We start from the raw sequence: 20,053 nt of genomic DNA, 5'->3' as shown, positions 1-20,053 counted from the left end.
CAGTCATTGATAATCTGGATCTATTGACGAAAGAAATAACAGTACGGCGAAAAGAGCAATAATAGATCTATGGATGTTTATTAGGAAATCAGCTTTCTTTAAACGTATATGAAAAAGGGCTGCTCATAGGGAAACCACTAACTAATGCAAAAACATAATCAATTTCCAACCAGATAAATCTCAACGCAATCAAATGATTGACAGTACAAATAGATACCATTAAACAACAATATATTTATCAATCCATTATTGATTAGTATGATTAATGCACTTATTATGTCTGCGAATAGCTGTAAAACACGTAGCGAAAACACCACATAGGCCAAACAGTATCCCGTTGACATTTCTGGATTGATCCTGAACTGAAAAGAAGCAAATAATGATGTCATTCTTAATGAAAACAACAAAACGGGGGTTCTCTATCTTGCAAGAAATTGAGTGCCTAGTGTATAAATAAAGACCCCCTGATCGATCCAAAAAATGTTCTTTCAAATCAACAACAATATAACAAACTGAGAACTGATGAAGGTTGTAATCCCTGCACGCTACAGGAAAACCAATACAACCATTCAAATCGTGTTGTTCAATAAAACTCTGAACGTAGAAGTGGCGTATCATTAAAGAATTATGAAAAGGATTGAGTTATGAGGGCACAAACTATTTTCTGATCAACATTAAATTTTACAACTAAAATTTATACAAATATGAACAATTCACAATCAGGACAGTGTCAATCTCAAGAATTTAAAATGGCATTCCATGTGTTAACCTTATGTCAAGGAGGGCAATATGGTATAATTCATAATGATGTTGATAAAAATAACATGAAAATATGAATTTATGTTTACGTTCAGCAAGGTAAAGAAGTTCTGAGTTTGCATTTATGTTTTAGGAATGAGCAGAATGAAATAATTTAATCATTATACAATGCCAATAGCAATCATAATTACAATTTCAGATATAAAGACATTAGCTTAAAGATTTTCATTAAAGTAGTAATACACAATATTAACTCCTTCGTTCCAATTGATAAGTGAATTCTACAGTTTAGTTCAATATGGTTGGGTGAAAGTGAAAATTTACAAATAGTGTAGCAGACAACTTACTAAAAATTATTTAATTGAAAAATGTGTTTGCCAAGGTCACTCAAATATCTGCAGAAACAATGAGACGCGTCTAAGAAACTGGGTTGAAAATGAAGGAAAAATTATCCTGTCATCATTACAATGACATTATCTTTTGTTTAGAATGCTGCATAAAACTGTGTGCAAAGTGAACAGCCGCCGAATTATTGTTTTAAAGAAAAGCTGTCACAAATAATTCAAACAAAGGAGCAAATTTTGCAGCTGTAATCTCATGAATAAAACCGACAAAAATTTATAATTTTAGAAAGGACGAATCTTTTTAATGTCATGTTCTACAATTCGGCAATACGAATAGTATTGGGGGATACTAGCGACAGAAAGTAAATAATGCTTTCTTATAGTAAGAACAATTAAATTATTAGTGATACAAACATACCTTCCGACTTCTTCTCTTTTCTCCTCAAAACAATTTCAAAAGCGAAATGGCGTCAGCAAAGACCGAAACCGCGGGCCGCTGACAGGGAGACCAGAATTTGAAAAAAAGAAACCATTTCGCACGAGATGAATCTCAATGGAATTAAATGATTTACAATCCAATTATCAGCGATACCATTAAACAACTGTAGCTATATTAATCAATCCATAAAAGTCCAGTCCGATTGATAAATGTCCTCAATAAGGTCCACATACAAGTATACAGAAAATCCATAGTTAAAGGAGTCCAATTTTCTTGGTAAATAGTTAAGGCGTCGAACTCAACTGCCAAATAATCCAACAATGCGGTCTTGAAAAACCCAAACGATTTCCAAACGATCCAAGTCTGAGTAACAAAGTAACAAAGTACTCAGACAAGCAATTCTTGTGACAAACCAAACTTCATCAACGGTCGCATCGAATAATTCGTTTCGAATTTCACATGCCAATTCGAACTCCAAAAGTACCTGCTGTCTGGATGGGATATTTGATCTTTATGTAAACAATCAATCAGAACAAAAGAGACATCATTCGTTGTTTGACAATTTGGAAGATAAAAGATAAGCAGGGCCCGCGCCACCGGGGGGATTTACGAAGAAAATCAATGAAGGTTTGAAAATGAATTCAACATAATCAATTAATCTCTTTACGCTACAGAAGAATCGATACCACGATTCGAATCGCTTCAATGAGATCTTTCACTTGATGTAATTCATTTTGATGTGCAATATGTATTCAATCAAAAACTATTTCAAAACTTTTGGAAATTCCATAAAATGACCTGACTATGATATTTCAGCCACACCCAACACTAGAAAAACTACCCCAAAAAATCCCACTCGCTAAACCCTTCAAAATGAGCCATTGGCCCCTAAAATACTCGACACCATTATTGACTTACGGCAATTAATCCATAGGGAATCCAACATAAAGTGGAGGGCCGGGCCTCTAAACAACACCACATTACCAGGAATTAAAAATGTCGTAGGAACAAGACCAATACCACCATTCAAATCGCGTTAACTTGTTTTTCAATTTGGTGTAAACAATGATTTTGCTTATTCATTTTTAAAAAAATCATCAAAACAATGAAATATGACGTCACTATGACATCGCAGCCACGCCTAACCTCGAAAAAAGCCACAGGAGTAGATGCCCTTTCTAAAAACCTTGAAAATGAGCCTTTGGCCCCTAAGCTACTCTATAGTTTTCGTGAGTTATGACAATTAAGCTTAGAAATTAAAATACAAAGTAGGTGGCAATAATCTTTTTAGCCTGCCACTTCTTTACTGCAAACCCTAATCAATCTCCTAATTCATTACCTAAAAGTTAATCACGTCAATCAGGACCTAAAAGTTAGATACAGAAAGAGCAACAAAAGGTTTTCTGTTAATTTCTCTATAATTATTTTAAACCGCACAAATTATCTTAAATTAAATTATCTATATTTATTTTATGAAATCCTAAACACAAAGATAACACCTAAATATGAACATTGAATTCAAACTGATATGGACAACTATTAATATTAAATCAAACTAATAAACAAATAATCAATAAATTGTTGGCATATAATATACATTTTGTGCGAAAAAGGCAGGTAATTATTTTGCTTTTCCCATTCTGTCAAAATCTCGAATAACCACAAGTAAACCTTAAATTTAAACTGATATAAAGTACAACTATGAACATTAAATGGAAAAACTAACATTTACATAAAGAAGAAATATTTTTCTTATAATTTGACTGAAAACGACAGGGTGAGCTTTTTTCCATTCTCTTACTATTTCATCAAGTTTTAATGCCTATATAAAAAGGGTGGGGAATTTTTTATACTCATTTTAAAATGTCATTATTTGAACAATTAACAAACACAACAACTATGAACATCTTTAAATATATATATATATACAATTTACAAATTAAACTTAACAAAATATCAAAGATCTTTAAAATAAATAAAATAACAAACTATAATTTTAAAGTGAACAACAAACTAAACTACCTACTTATAATGATAAATAAAAAGTTTACTATTTCCAGAAAAGTTGTAAGAGGCCCTGGGTGTCTCACCGGGTTTCTCAATTTTTTTTTCTTCTCTCTTTTCTTTTTTCTTTAAAAATTTTACTATTATCCTCATCCCTGGTCTGTAGAGAGAAGAGAAACGTTATTACTGAGCTGCCACTTATGAGATGCAACAAAAATATTGAAAGATTGTAAGATGAAAAATGAAGCGCTCTCAATAATATCACCAACAAAGTGCGTGTGCATGGAGACATAATTTGGAATCTGTTCAGATCAAGGGGCTCAATCTCTTATCACGCTTTTCTTAGCTTATTATTTAATGGGCTCATAGATGAAGGGGAGCATTTCCGAACATCGATGTCTATATAAAAGAAACTGAAGGCTGGTTTATTGAGGATACACACATTTTTATAAGAATAAAGTCTATAGGAATATTGAGGCTCATAAAGTCTATAAGAATATTGAGGCTCGAAATTGCTAAAATTTAAAAATAATTTAAGAACAATGCCAGGCTCAACCTTCATCAAGACTGAAACTTTTCCTTTATCTGGATATGAATAGGATCGTATTTGTGTAATTATATTTTGCATTTTAACATCACATTTTGTTGTTCTGTTTGTTCTTGCTACATTCATAATGAAGCAACACATCAGAAAGATTTCATGTTTTTCTTTGATCCTAAGGCGAATTTAGACCTTGTGTCGAGCAAGAATAATTTAGAAATAATCTCAATTATGAATTAAGTCACAACAAAAAATTAGGTATTCTTATCAAAAAAGTGTGTAGAGCCATTTTCAGCAGAGCTTTAACGAGAGAGGAAATAGGGGTTGTACGAGAGTAGAGGGGGGGGAGAGGTGTCACTAAGCATGAAAATACAGTATTGATATATTGTCATAAATACCTTATTTCATTAATACGCTTTCTTTCCCCATTCAACATCATGAATGGGGTTTTCCTCGACAAATGAAAAGACTGGCTTATCAGGCGCTTCATTGCGCCCAATGTTCTTTGGCATAGCAGCATCTACAAAACATCCAATGAATATATTAAAACTGACAGTTCTAATCAGTCTAAATCACAAGCTTCAACCTTAAGAACAATTTGGAATAATCATTTTGATGCATTATTGATTGATTCCAACAAAGCCTAATGGTCAAGGAGTCGGGTGGAAGAAAGTAAAATTATCACAAAATTTAACTCAACTCTAAATGCAGGTCAAGCAGAACGTCCACTTATGAAGTTCATATTAATTTTGCTGAAAAATATTTACTACCTGTGGCAATAAGAAAAGGAGCAAAGGTTTCTTACTCCTGTTAGATAATGCAAGGTCATGAGATCATACCTTCTTCCTTCCCCCGACCACAACTTCCACCTGCTGCTCCTTCCTTTTTCTTTTTTTGTCTTTTTCGACTTCCTAAAAGATATTCAAAAATTTTTAACGCAAACAGTCAACCTTTTTTAAGCTGCCTATCATCACGAAGGGTAACGATTGATAGCGTAAAATCAACATTTTTTTTAATGTGAAATAATAAAGAGGAATGCGATCATACCTTCTCTTCCCCCGCCGAGGATTCTTCGCTTTCTACCTCCTGGAAGGTAATGGAAAATTTATACGAAAAGACTATAAAAAATATTTAAAAATTATATAATCATTTCTGAGACGTAGAGAGTAACGGTTGATAGGGTAAAATTATTGTTGTCAAAGTCAGAAAATAATGTTTAAAATCACTATTTTATTATTCATGCTAGGCAGTTGAAAAAAGTGAAATAAAAATCATAGCAGAATGGCGCTTGACTGTGCCAATCTGTTGCTGGTATGGTAGGTTCTATATTACGCTAAATGAAGATATTAAAATGTGCAATTCTAATCTGTCTTAAACAAAATTCAATGAAATTCCAAAGCAATGGGGTGGAAAAAGTGAAATTTAAGCAAAGTTGAGAAGTTGTGAGATTCACACTAGCATTGCTAAGGGAAACATGCCTCTCCGTTGATTAATTAAAAAAACAAAAATTTTCATAGTCAAGACTAAGGATATTATAAAACATGAGATCATACATCCATCTCCTCCACAACACTTCTGCAGCTTTGTTCTGTATCCATTTTCTGAAAGATAAATGACAATTTACACCACCAAACTTTAGAGAAGTTTATATACTCATTCCTTTAATTGACACGTAACTTAACGTTAATGTGAAACATTTTGGCTGCCTATCATGGGAAGAAGATGAAACGGGGAAAATGTACATATTGTCAAGTTCAGTAGATATCAGAATTTTTTTCAGGATGCCAAAAATCAATATTCTATTTAATAGCCATTGCTACTTTTAGGTGCCTAATTGCCGGCGGGTCAGAATAAACGGGAGGGGACGGATTTTATGTTCAAAATCAATTGGCGAGGGGGGGGGGGGGTTCCAATTACCGGAGGGGTCTAAATTATGAAGTTACATTCACTGAACACTCAAAGTGCACTTAAAATCAGGACACTTATTTCACTATTATATAGCTATTATTTATCATCAACAATATTTAGCATATGCTACGCTTATTTCACTAAAGTAAAATTATCACAAAATTTAACTCAACTCTAAATGCAGGTCAAGCAGAACGTCCACTTATGAAGTTCATATTAATTTTGCTGAAAAATATTTACTACCTGTGGCAATAAGAAAAGGAGCAAAGGTTTCTTACTCCTGTTAGATAATGCAAAGTCATGAGATCATACCTTCTTCCTTCCCCCGACCACAACTTCCACCTGCTGCTCCTTCCTTTTTCTTTTTTTGTCTTTTTCGACTTCCTAAAAGATATTCAAAAATTTTTAACGCAAACAGTCAACCTTTTTTAAGCTGCCTATCATCACGAAGGGTAACGATTGATAGCGTAAAATCAACATTTTTTTTAATGTGAAATAATAAAGAGGAATGCGATCATACCTTCTCTTCCCCCGCCGAGGATTCTCCGCTTTCTACCTCCTGGAAGGTAATGGAAAATTTATACGAAAAGACTATAAAAAATATTTAAAAATTATATAATCATTTCTGAGACGTAGAGAGTAACGGTTGATAGGGTAAAATTATTGTTGTCAAAGTCAGAAAATAATGTTTAAAATCACTATTTTATTATTCATGCTAGGCAGTTGAAAAAAGTGAAATAAAAATCATAGCAGAATGGCGCTTGACTGTGCCAATCTGTTGCTGGTATGGTAGGTTCTATATTACGCTAAATGAAGATATTGAAATGTGCAATTCTAATCTGTCTTAAACAAAATTCAATGAAATTCCAAAGCAATGGGGTGGAAAAAGTGAAATTTAAGCAAAGTTGAGAAGTTGTGAGATTCACACTAGCATTGCTAAGGGAAACATGCCTCTCCGTTGATTAATTAAAAAAACAAAAATTTTCATAGTCAAGACTAAGGATATTATAAAACATGAGATCATACATCCATCTCCTCCACAACACTTCTGCAGCTTTGTTCTGTATCCATTTTCTGAAAGATAAATGACAATTTACACCACCAAACTTTAAAGAAGTTTATATACTCATTCCTTTAATTGACACGTAACTTAACGTTAATGTGAAACATTTTGGCTGCCTATCATGGGAAGAAGATGAAACGGGGAAAATGTACATATTGTCAAGTTCAGTAGATATCAGAATTTTTTTCAGGATGCCAAAAATCAATATTCTATTTAATAGCCATTGCTACTTTTAGGTGCCTAATTGCCGGCGGGTCAGAATAAACGGGAGGGGACGGATTTTATGTTCAAAATCAATTGGCGAGGGGGGGGGGGGTTCCAATTACCGGAGGGGTCTAAATTATGAAGTTACATTCACTGAACACTCAAAGTGCACTTAAAATCAGGACACTTATTTCACTATTATATAGCTATTATTTATCATCGACAATATTTAGCCTGTGTTACGCATATTTCACTCCAATAATTAACACAAAGTGCCAAAATCAATTGGACAAATTTTCAATAATTAATTAGCGGATGGGGGACGGCAATTAGGCACCTAATAGTAGACACTTATACTATTTTTTCATAAGAATAATTTTCCAAGAGCACGAGCTTTAAAACCAGTAAAAAGTTAGAAACCAATTAAAAGAAATATGAAGAGGCTGAGCCAACCCCTTTCATCTCTAAAACGATAGATTTTGCGGTTCAGGGTTACGTTGGCGATTCATTTCCAAATATGTTTGCAAACGAAGAATAATAGACACTATCTTTGTAGGCAAAAAAGGCGTGAATACCTGCACCTGCCTGGAAGGCAATAGCTAGCAATACCACTAGCTGCTTACACGCTTATAGTAATTTAAGAACAAATCAAGATCAATCCAGCCTCGCAACAATTAAAGAAAGCCTGCCTTAATTTCAATTTATCTGGAGTTAAATTATTGCATGGTCATTATCAGCATAATCAAAATTAAAAGGTTTGTTTGCACTTTTTCCAACATGTAATGCATCTAACTTTTACTCATTCTAAGATTACTGGCTCAGCTCAGAACAAAAAGTAAACGTACTCACCTAGCGTGTTCAAAGTCTCCTTTGGCGGGAATAATTTTCAATTTAGTTTTTAAAGCAGATAAATCACATGATCAATCCACGATAGAGCAAGGACATGAAAGAGAACCGCATATCTCATGGGAAATGGCAATATATTTTAGTGATACAAAAAAATTACACTAAGAAAAAATTAAACACCAACTTTGCAACAACTCAACATTTTAAAATTTACTATAGTTACAGTCATTGATAATCTGGATCTATTGACGAAAGAAATAACAGTACGGCGAAAAGAGCAATAATAGATCTATGGATGTTTATTAGGAAATCAGCCTTCTTTAAACGTATGCGAAAAAGGGCTGCTCACAGGGAAACCACTAACTAATGCAAAAACATAATCAATTTCCAACCAGATAAATCTCAACGCAATCAAATGATTGACAGTACAAATAGATACCATTAAACAACAATATATTTATCAATCCATTATTGATTAGTATGATTAATGCACTTATTATGTCTGCGAATAGCTGTAGAACACGTAGCGAAAAGACCACATAGGCCAAACAGTATCCCGTTGACATTTCTGGATTGATCCTGAAATGAAAAGAAGCAAATCATAATATCATGATTAATGAAAACAAAAAAACAGGGTTCTCTATACATTAATAATGATCAGAAAAGAAGCAAATAATGATGTCATTCTTAATGAAAACAACAAAACGGGGGTTCTCTACCTTGCAAGAAATTGAGTGTCTGGTGTATAAATAAAGACCCTTGATCGATCGAAAAAATGTTCTTTCAAATCAACAACAATATAACAAACTGTGAACCGATGAAGGTTGTAATCCCTGCACGCTACAGGAAAACCAATACAACCATTCAAATTGTGTTGTTCAATAAAAATCTGAACGTAGAAGTGGCGTAAAATCAATTGTGTTAGTATTTTTAAATTCTGTTTTTTGCTTTTGATTTCAAATGAACAAAAGTTTCGATTTGATAGAAGATTAAGAAATGATGATGTGATGTCATAACCACTTTAAGCAACTATGCTAGTAAGATCTTCTTAAAGCTTTGTGCTGATCAAGGAATGGCTTAAAACAACACAGCCTATTTTTAATCATATGGAAAAGCGCTTATAAGGAAAATGGTATCTAAGACCAATCAACTTTGCATTTTGAAGTTTGGCTACATGCATATTCAAAAAAGATTGACCCATTTTTTTAACAATGAAGCCATAGAGACAGTTGTATTCTTCATCATTTCGTTTTGTGGAAAGAAAGTCTAGAATGTTGGTTGTCTTTTTTGTGCTTTCTTTGCTGTTACTTTAAACTTGACAATGATTGTCATCTCTGGTCTGTAGGGACAAGAGAAACGTTACTAAGGCGACACTAATTATGCAACAAAGACATTGAAATACACTCATTTTTTTGAAAAGTGCTGGACAGTAATAAATATTATGAAACTCTGGTACTCGAAGCAAACAATTAAGAGAATATAAAATCGTGACTTTAACAACTGAGAGCAACGAAATTTTGTGAAATCCAAGAGCATTGCCGTACTATTATTCTGTTGCCCTAGAACTTGAGACAAAAGGGAAAAATAATTTGTTGCCTAGAACTTAAGACGCATAACGGGAGCGAATCTATTGATGTGATAAAAAAGGTCACTCGTGACATCATAATTAAGAAACTTTCAAGAACAATGAGTATTGAAATTTCCAGAACATCAAAAAACTGGAGTACTCAACATCGACCTTTATTTCTCATAAATAATGAGTGTATTGTTAAGATTAAAAACGAAATTCTCTCGATAATATCACCCAAAAAGGTGTATAGGCATAGAGACATAATTTGAAATCTGTGCAGATGTAGGGGCTTAATATCTTTACACGGTTTTAGTAGCTTATTATTAAATGGGCTCATAGATGAAGGGAAGCTTTACCGAATAAGATGTTTGTAAAAAAGAAACTGAATGCTTGTTTATTGAGAATACACACTTTTTTATAAGAATAAAGTCTATAAAAATATTGAAGCTCATAAAGTCACTAAGCATGAAAATACAGCAGGGATATATTGTCATAATCCTTATCTCTTTCAATCTTTTCCTGTCCCCATTCACCATTATGAATGGGGATTTTCTTTTGATTTCAAACTGCTTTGCAATTTGGTGCTTCATTGTGCTAAATTTCTTTTGGTATTGCAGCATCTAGAGAATATCCAATAAATATATTAAAATTTACAGTTCTAATCAGTCTAAATCACAAGCTTCACCCTCAAGAGCGATTTAGAATAATCATTTTGATGCATTATTGATTAAGCATTTTTTGAGGTTAAGCGGCTGCACTATGTTTCTAAATTTTGTGCAAACATTTCAAATTATCAACTTCTTAATTTCTTTATTCTGCGGAGTGTTGTGTAACTGCTTCCCTGTATTAATCTACTGATATAGTTCAGAGTTTATTTTAGATACTGTCAAACCTTTTTTTTTGTTTTATTCTTCAAGGATGTGTCATCGACTTTTTTTCCATGAAACAAGCCGCTTTTTGGCTCCCCTGTGTGTTGCCAGTAACTGGAGCAACAGTACACTGTATTCGCGAAGTGTTATCATTGTAACCAAACTGCCAAATTGTAGGGTTGTCACTTTTTTGACAGATACTGTGTTGACGACCAAAATAGTCTTCAACAACCTCTTGGTTGAATCTATTGGTCAACACATCCCCTTACTGAGTAAAAACTTGATAACCCCAATAACAGAGAGTGTTGTTATCTGCAACCCTTCATAGGTCTGCAAAGATAAAAACATTTTCTCTCTGTCACATTTGCTGAACTTCTCTGGTCTTGCCAAAGTGTTTTGTTTCCATTCCTCCAAATACTTTAAAAATTCATTCTCAAGCCAATTAAACCTCCAGTCTTCCATGGAAGTGTAAGGTTCTAAGGTTTCTTTCTGTCTCAACTTTGCCTCTCGTCTACTACGAACATTGAGTGCATCAAAAAAGTATCAATTTTACTGCAAAATTCTGCAGTGCCATGTGTGTCAGATGGAATGTACTCTCGTAATATTTAGGCTGTTGATTTACTCAGTGTTTGAGGGGCCAGGTGCACATTCTTTGTTGAAAATTAATTTAGCTGAGTGTGTTTAGAAGGGAGCTTTGGGCATAGTTTTAGACCATTTTCATCATCATTTTGCACTAATTTCGAAAAATGTTGCCATAGCAAGTATTTGCCATCATTCCACAAATGCCTAGTTGATTTACCATTGCCAGAATGATAAAGGCAATTACTCACTGTCTTCAGGAGGTGTGGGGCAGCTGCAAACATCCATATGTACCAATCTGAAGCAAACAAATTGATAGTACAAGAAACGTCAGAATTGTTGCCCATTCCCGCATGCATACGGTAAAACTTGAGATTGGCAGCAGCACCATCAGAAACTGTGCATATCACAGGTAGATTGCATGACAGCTCTAAAACTGAAGCTGCCTTCCAAATAAAATTGGCATTAACTGGTATGACTAAATTCCCCCAGTTGCAAAATATGCAAGGTTGAATTTTAAGTCACTGGCAATTCCTCTGATATAAAATACCAAGGAATGGCCTGCTAACTCTTCTGCACTTTCAACGGCAGTGTAATTGATATCTGGATCTCCCAAATCTAAAAACCCGACTAATTCAACACTTTTTTTATTGAAAATCAACTTTGATTTCACACAGTTGTTGAATGACACCAGGGTTGAATCCAGCTGAGGGTGTAATGGCATTTCTGTAGTCTCGTAGAGTCCTCCTACTTGGTAGGGTAAGCACTTTTGCATTCTTTAACTCGTCATATGCAGAAGCTGATTTGGAGGCAAGTGATAGGCAGAAGCGAATTATCATTGGGTGATATTGCACTCCTTTCGGGTTTTTGGAAAATAATTCCTGCTGTTGTTGCCAGAATAATTTCATGAATGGGGAAAGCTTTGTTCCAAAATCACTTATTATTGATCTGATACCTTGTGTGAACTCAGCCCCCAACCAAACTCCTGAAGTCTCAATTTCATTTCTCATTTTACTGAGTTCCTGTTCTAGCTGAGCATTCCTTGAACGTTGTTGTTGTAGGGGTTGATTTAAGTCTTTGTGGATGAGTTGCAGAAACCGGAGCATTTTCTTTTGCTGGAATGTTTAGTTTTAACACCTCCACATATCTCATAATGCTGCATTCTGTGAACAAAGTCTGATACAGTGATGTCCTTTAAAAATCTGTCCATCCCCTTTAAAAATCTTTTTGTCCTGTCACTAATTCCTTGAAATTCTTGTAGAAGTCTCGTTTTTCACTCGCGGTATATTCTTTGACTACTGATATGGGACACCTTTCAACAACATTCCTTGTAGGATGAGATCGTTCTGGCAGGTTAAGGGCACCTGGTTGTAGTGCTTTTCTGCCATTTTCTGTAGAAGAAATTCAATCTTTTTACTTGAAAATAATTCTTTTTTAATATGACAGGGCTGAAGAGAGGTAGAGGCAAAAGTAACTGCAGAAATGTTTTGAAACAAATTTAAATCTAACGTAAAGGGCATCGTCGGAAAGATTTTATGCTCGCTTGTAAAATCTATGTCGTCACTCTTGTAATAAGCCTCACATGTTCCTATTTGCCAAGAATGAATTTGTTTCTTGAAGGATGCGTCAAGATCTCTGTACTACTTGACAATATTAATAACTTTATCCCACCAAGTTGAGAAAAATTCCAATGTGGATTCTGTGAAGAATGCATAAAGAATAGGATTTGCACCCTAGAGCTCTTGATATGCGATCAAGTTACAAAAGCTGAAAATTTGCACACTGAGTTCCTTGTACACACAGTATACCCCTTAATGCTACAGGTTGTCTGTCAAAACTTAACACAGTGATGTTTCGTCTGCAGCAGGACAAAATTTACGGCCATATTGAATGAAGCAATGATGCCAGAAATTCAAGACTACATATGTGCAGCAATGAAAAATGGCCTGTTTGCCGATTGATGATGGATCCACAACCAAAGCTTCAAGAAGATGAATGCACGTCGTTTTGCTACCTTTGACGTTGCTCGGTCAAATAAAGTGAGCATACAATTTATTTTATCGTGTTCGATGCAATCAAAAAAGCCTTGACTCTGAGCAAATCTCATGAAAGAACTGTGTTAGCTTAGGAGTTGAAGCCCAGTTACGCCTGCTACATGGACAGGCTGCATCCCTTACATCCATGAAAGTAAAATTTCCCTCAGCAAAGACAAGAATTATGTTAAAACCCCCAAGGAATAATAGTAAAATTAGCCTTGGTGAAGACATGAATCCTGTCCAGGCCTCCAATGAATTATAGGAAAGTTAGCCTTGGTAAAGACAAGAATTCTGTCCAAGCCCCCAATGAATTATAGGAAAATTTGCCCCTGAAAGAAAAGAAGAAAATGTCTAGCCTCTATCACAAATCGAATGGACAGGCCTTATAGGGGTCACGTGATAAAAAGCAGCTTGATGTGCTAAAATTTTTGGCAAAAAACTTCACTCCACTCCTGTGACTATTGTATGGAAGGGGGTCGCCTGAAAGGAAAAGAGGTAGAGGCGTCCCCCTTCCTAGCGATAGTCATTGGAGTGCGAGTGAAATTTCTCATTTGGCTTTCCTGAATTGTAAAAGGATAATTTTTGCAAACAATCTTTTGGTGGTACAAAACTTGTAAATAGCTTTGAAAAAAGCAAACATTTAGTAAACTAAAGCTTTTCGTCTGACACTCTTCAGAGTTTAAAACGTCAGAACATAGATCGAAAACTCTACGCTAAGAAATATATATACCCAGTTGTGGATCGAAATAGGCCAATCAGAAACACGAGCACATGACTGTAAAGGTTGACCAATCAGTGCCGCTTGCCTATTAGAATGTTACCAATGGAGTCCTAAGGTGAAAACGAACTCCTTTTGTCTACACAGTAGCGGTTTTTTCATGCTTATGTAGATAGATTCTAAAACTGCTAGGTGGAACGACGATCGGGCTTTACCAATAATCCGAAACATGTCGCCATTATAGTTTTTTGCACAAACTGGGTTTTCTAGCAAATGCTGCCCGATAGCAGAATCGCAGGTCTTATTAGTAATTTTGGATTTGCAAGACCGAGGTGGCTGTTCTCTTTGGGGATGTGTTTTGTTTCTAATATTAGATGGAACGTGTTGTTTTATCCTATCCTCCAATCTTTGGGTGGTGCGTCCTACGTAGCCAGAATCACACTGGCACGTGAATTCATACACAACAGAACTATTTTTGTGGCAGGAACGCAGTCCTTTTGAATGGACGGAAGGGCCTTTTTTGTACTGTAAACAACACGTGGGTTAACCGCGAAGAAACAATTTGTTATGGCCTGTTTTATTTGGCTTTCAAAACGTAGGGAGCTGTTACCGATCCAAGGTAGTTTTAGATAGACCGGGCACTTTTGAGGACCAAATTTTACGTCAGCCGAGAAATTTCCTATCTTCTCCTTAATGTAAACTGAAATAACATGTTCTGGATAGCCGTTCTCCAGAAAAATCTTAGTAAGTTCACGTTCCATCTAATATTAGAAACAAAACACATCCCCAAAGAGAACAGCCACCTCGGTCTTGCAAATCCAAAATTACTAATAAGACCTGCGATTCTGCTATCGGGCAGCATTTGCTAGAAAACCCAGTTTGTGCAAAAAACTATAATGGCGACATGTTTCGGATTATTGGTAAAGCCCGATCGTCGTTCCACCTAGCAGTTTTAGAATCTATCTACATAAGCACGAAAAAACCGCTACTGTGTAGACAAAAGGAGTTCGTTTTCACCTTAGGACTCCATTGGTAACATTCTAATAGGCAAGCAGCACTGATTGGTCAACCTTTACAGTCATGTGCTCGTGTTTCTGATTGGCCTATTTCGATCCACAACTGGGTATATATATTTCTTAGCGTAGAGTTTTCGATCTATGTTCTGACGTTTTAAACTCTGAAGAGTGTCAGACGAAAAGCTTTAGTTTACTAAATGTTTGCTTTTTTCAAAGATAATTTTTGCATGTGCCACGTATTTTTTATTGTTGAATGTTAAAAGAAAGAACTTGAAAAAAAAGTTGAATGAATTCAGAGAATATAGAAATCACGAAAAAAATGCAAATTCTCTTCGTCTTTTATAAAGGCTTCGTTGTCCATTTTTGTAATAATGATGTCTTCGAAGTATCGATCTATCATACCCTGCAAATTAACGAGTTGAAACCTTGCCGCCCATAGCATTGCCAATGCCTTGCAATGGGCAGCTACGTCCAATCATCCAGGATCCTCCAAATTAAAGAAGTAAGTCTTGCGATTTGAAGTCTTGTAGGATTTATTTTCTAATTCAATGGGGAAGAATATGTTATTTATATATTTGGTTTATGTTATCCGAATATGGGAATATGTACACAATGAAATGTGTCAGAACGGAATTTACACATTTACAATACATATCCACAGAATATAGAATTGTATTTTTGCTAATAAACCCTATCAGGCATTAACGGTAAAACAAAATTGTATATTGCAAATAACAGAATTTATAAAGTGCTCCTAAAAGCTGGTAAACTCAGGCTAGGCATACATTCGATATACTTACTGAATTTGTGTAATAAGGGAAAACTACAAAAGGAAAACAATTGTTGAAAATTGACTGACCAATCTTGTACAAAGCAAGTAAGATCTTGACTGATGAGACATGTAAGCGAGTTCAAAAAAGCACAGAATGTCACGTGGGAACCGCGCTGTTGCAGAAGGCTGCGGAAAAGCATGAAATGTTATTAATTCTAGCGTGTCAGGGAAAAGAAACACACAGGGGTACATTAAAAGTGATGCAACTGGTGTACTTTATAGAAGTTAGTTTGATTGAACTGGCAAAAATGCTTATATGGAAAACTTCGGGTAATAACTACAGCCAAACTACAAAAAATGTTGCTCATGTAGTTTCCACTCATCTCAAAATGTACTAAATGGAAAGTTCATGCCCCCCACATCTAGTGAGTTATTTGATTGTAAGGGGGAATAAAGGGTGTGACCTAATCAAAGCAAACTTAAAAACTTATTTAAGACCAGAATTACATAAATTAGCTTGATATGGATTACTTACTTATTCAGTAGAAAATTTCTATCAATATCACAGCTGAATAAGCTGATGTCAATAATCATCATGGAATAAAGCATTAGGCAATAGATGATAAACCTTGCATTCCTATTTGAATCTGCTTCTCGGTTTTTTGTAAGTCTGAAAACAGAACAATATAAGTTGTTTAGCAAAAATCGAAAACAATATTTATAGAAATATGTGCTTTTAAACCTTTATTTCAGAAAATCGAAGGATCAGATCATATCTTTAACATTCTTATGTTAATCAGATTTCTCGTCTGATTTCATGTTGGTGCAATATTTTAATCAAAAAAACTGGCCTTTCTAAAGTCTACAGCATTGGCAACAAGAGGCTTAAACCAACTGCGATTGCAACTCGCCCCTTTAAATGCACACCATTTTAGACACAACTTTGATTGCCTGATCCCCTTGTGTGTTTGTGACGCAGGTGATGAAGACATGGAGCACTTTCTCCTGCAGTGCAATTTGTTCAGGAGCAAGCTCTTTTGTCAGCTTTCTGAAGTTCCTTGAGTCAAAATTTTTAACCTCTCTGTAGCAGTATGGTTGTCGATCTTTGCCAGTATATTTTTGAAGTGTTTTTTATTTAATTTTTTTTATTGAATTAGAGTAAATTTAAAAAAAATTAAAATGCAGCAGATATAAGAATCAAAATACAGAGATGAAAATACAATTTAATACAAAGTGAAATGATTAGGAATTAAAATTGAAATTAAATCAAAATAAATGATATTTGAAATGAAATAAGAATGAAAAAGAAATCAAAATGAGCTTGTTTTTTTAATGTTGAACATCTTTGCTACTACCAGCATGCTTTGCAAATGAAACGGTTTGCGTTGCTGTTGTTGTAATTTTAGCGTGAAATTTTTTGGATGAGCAAGGCAGCGGGTGGTGTGAGCACTGCAGTGCAGTGCTGCTGAAGCAATATGGCCGATGCTTGGACAAAGATTAAAGAGGATGTAAAAGCAAAGTGTACAAAAACTGCTATTTCCAAGAATGCACAACGGAGGCCTGAAGGGGAAGAACTCACAGTTCAGCTGCTTTCTGGTGATACTTCGTAGAAGGCACAGAAGTATGCTCACTTGGGTCAGAGGGAATTTTCACTAGAAAACATAAATCAGGCATGTGAATAGCATTTTGCCCCAAAACTTGAAAAAGACATTGAATGTGATATTGTTGCAAGTGAACAAGGCCCCTCTTGTAAGTCAATAAATCAACTTCCCTGTTTGAAAGGTTATCTATGTGAGGTTTATACCCAAAACAATAAATTTGGTGATTCAGGATTTTCAGTTGGCTTTAACAAAAGGATACAAAGAAAGAGGGCGCATGAAACCAACTTGCATAACCATACTAGTGACTCGAAAAAGCTGGGCAACATTATTCCTATTTCAGAGAAAAGTCATGTATCATTATGTAGTTTGACAGTATCTGACATGCTGAAGTTAGGCAAGCTAAGGAAAGATACATACAGCACAATTATTGATGTTTTTGAATTTGACATGAAACTACTGTCCTGAAATCAAGTACCCAAGATTGTTGAATTCATTGAGGATAAAAAGTGCTTCGGATCTGGAGGGTTTCACAAGGCATACAAGGTAACCTCAAATCATCCAGCCTTCTAAGGATTCACTTGGGTGGTGAAAAGATATCTCACTGAAGCTAAAGGCTGCATTTCTGAAACTGGTCGAAGTATTGAGGAGCACAATATGTGAGGTTTCAGATACACATCGAAATGAACATAGCCCCTAGTAGCTAAATAAGTGTTTTAAAAAAGGCCTCGTTTTGCAGTTTGGCATCTTCGTTATGAGCATCTACCTTCCTTAGTGCCGAAAAGAAGCATCCAACTAAGGCTGCTCGATAAAAAATTTTGTGGACTGGTGCACAGTTGATACTAGCTTTTCTGTGTCCGGCATAAGTGCACAGATGCATACTTCAAATGTTCACCGTTTTCAAATTTCATAAGATCCCAGTCTTACTGCGTGAGTATATTCGCCATTTTCATCACATCAAATTAGTACTAATGGTCAATTGTCTTAGGACAATCATGACTGAAATTACTTTGAGCTGTTGCTGAAAATTTTTCACTTTTATTAAATCAATCTTGATTCCAGAGGACAAAGATTTATTGAGTTCGAGGGTGAATATGAAAGCCTTCGTCCTGTTGTGATAATTACATTGGCGATCACCACCGAATTTAAGGCTGAACAGCGAGTGCATCTTTGGCGGGGTTATGAACCATTCTTAGATTAAAGGTAAGTATATAATTGATTTTGTCTAAATGTGAAATGTCTAAAGGGCTTTCGATGAAGCCAGAATTTGATGAGGATTTCTGCAACTGTCTTAAGGAGACATGGTCCTTCGAATAGGCAGTTGTTCAAGCAGGCTCCTCCAGCAATGCTAGCGAATGCATCATACACAATTCTAACCTTTGTTGTTGACTTGTCATGTTTCAGGACGGGATGATGCGGCAGATAGTGGGTATGGCCTACTGGAGCTTCTTGGCGTCCTTTACCCTTTCAATTATGCCCATTTCTTCTTGTAATTTCATTAGGAGTTGTATTCAATAGGAGTTGTATTCTTTCATTAAATTTGAATCTGGCTTTAATTTGTGAGACAGTCCTTTAAGTCTCTTGCGACACAAAATGTAGTTATCTGGCAGAAGAGTGAGGTTCGGCTTCAAGGGGAGCTTAATTTCGTAACGTCTGTTCTTGAATTGAATCTCTTCTTCGAACTGTTGATAGACCGAGTTTTCCTTCCTTTGATCTAATCCAAGACTCTCTAATTTCCAGAAATCAGATACTGTGTCATCTAGGGTACGTTCTGCCACCTTTAAAACATGTGTTTGCGTTCTGCCACCTCTAAAACAATAAGCGACATGCTGGCACAATTGACGGATTGGTCAGATAGAAATGACCTCCCATTGAACAGCACAGAGACAAAGCTTATGATATTATCTACAAGAGAGATGTCTGCCAAGCACAGCCTTGAGAATTTCATACCTGAAATTTATCTGAAAGGAAAGAAATTAGAAAGAATTGATGCATGCGAGCTTTTAGCAGTACATTTGAATGATCATCTAACTTGGGATAATCATATAAAGGTCATAACCGGCTCTTGCTACGGTATGCTAGCTATTCTAAAGAAGTTAAAGAAAAAGATCCCTTTCAATTCACTGAAACAGCTGGCAGAGTTACTCATTCTCTTAAAGATTGACTATGGAGACCAAGTGTATACACCACTTTCTGCTACAAGCAAAGACCGTTGCAGAAAGTGCAATTCGCTGCTATTGAAAAAAGTTGAAAACTGAAAATTAATGGCTAACCTTGCAAAACATATCAGTTTTCTAGGAAAGAACCGATAGATATAACAATTTTGATATTCTCTCCACCGAAAACGGTTTTTGAAAAATTTTGTTTCACTCAATCGATAAATTTTCAATAATTGAGCTGAAATCTTGAAATAGCGATGTAATTTATCAAATTTTGTAATTCTATTGTGAATGGAAGAGTTTTAACGAAAAATTATGAAAATAAATGCAAATATGAAGGCATTTTGTATCACTCTCCTTAGGTCTCTTTACAGAGTATTCTGATGTTTAAATGACTTATGTTGATTAAGTAGAAAAATTTAGCGCAAACTAATGAAGAATTTGAAAAAAACGTTCTCAGAAACACGTTGTCCTCATACATAAAGTAAAGGCGAAAACATAATTAAACGTGTAAGCTTGAACTGATTATTAAAATATGCATTTCTATAGGATTATATTTACTTAAAAAATGTTTTAAGGTTACGGTAAAGCTAGCAGCAAAACTATTAACTATATATCATTTGATGCA

The 20,053-nt window shown here is 35.1% G+C and overlaps 1 protein-coding gene across 2 annotated transcripts; it reads right to left on the bottom strand.

Annotated features, from left to right (window-relative positions):
• Positions 1–2,865: 2,865 nt before the first annotated feature.
• LOC148958800 (uncharacterized) lies at positions 2,866–19,496 on the bottom strand. Of its 2 annotated transcripts, XM_089111536.1 has the most exons (9): positions 10,571–19,496; positions 7,022–10,298; positions 6,516–6,554; positions 6,308–6,379; positions 5,641–5,688; positions 5,135–5,173; positions 4,927–4,998; positions 4,486–4,607; positions 2,866–3,706 (listed from the first exon to the last, which is right to left on the bottom strand). In XM_089111536.1, exons 2-9 carry the CDS (start codon positions 7,064–7,066, stop codon positions 3,565–3,567), a joined length of 579 nt encoding a protein of 192 aa, XP_088967662.1. In that variant the 5' UTR covers positions 7,067–10,298; positions 10,571–19,496; the 3' UTR covers positions 2,866–3,564. The 2 variants fall into 2 exon arrangements, with proteins under 2 accessions (XP_088967662.1, XP_088967661.1); XM_089111535.1 differs by having other exon boundaries at positions 7,022–19,496.
• Positions 19,497–20,053: the final 557 nt, after the last annotated feature.

The sequence above is a fragment of the Rhopilema esculentum genome, chromosome 11 (assembly GCF_057945365.1).
Source record: "Rhopilema esculentum isolate cy_ngs chromosome 11, ASM5794536v1, whole genome shotgun sequence".
Taxonomy (NCBI): Eukaryota; Metazoa; Cnidaria; class Scyphozoa; order Rhizostomeae; family Rhizostomatidae; genus Rhopilema; species Rhopilema esculentum.
Note: the sequence above shows the minus strand (reverse complement) of the source record. Positions and strands in the feature narration are given on the sequence as shown.

What these genes read in the sequence shown, in the direction of transcription:
- LOC148958800 (XM_089111535.1), bottom strand. Translation starts at nt 7,066, where the DNA reads ATGGATACAGAACAAAGCTGCAGAAGTGTTGTGGAGGAGATGGAT. An exon ending in TGGTCGGGGGAAGGAAGAAG is followed by an intron (nt 5,689 to 6,307) that starts GTATGATCTCAT and finishes TTTATCTTTCAG; the next exon opens with AAAATGGATACAGAACAAAG. An exon ending in TGGTCGGGGGAAGGAAGAAG is followed by an intron (nt 4,608 to 4,926) that starts GTATGATCTCAT and finishes GATGTTTTGTAG; the next exon opens with ATGCTGCTATGCCAAAGAAC.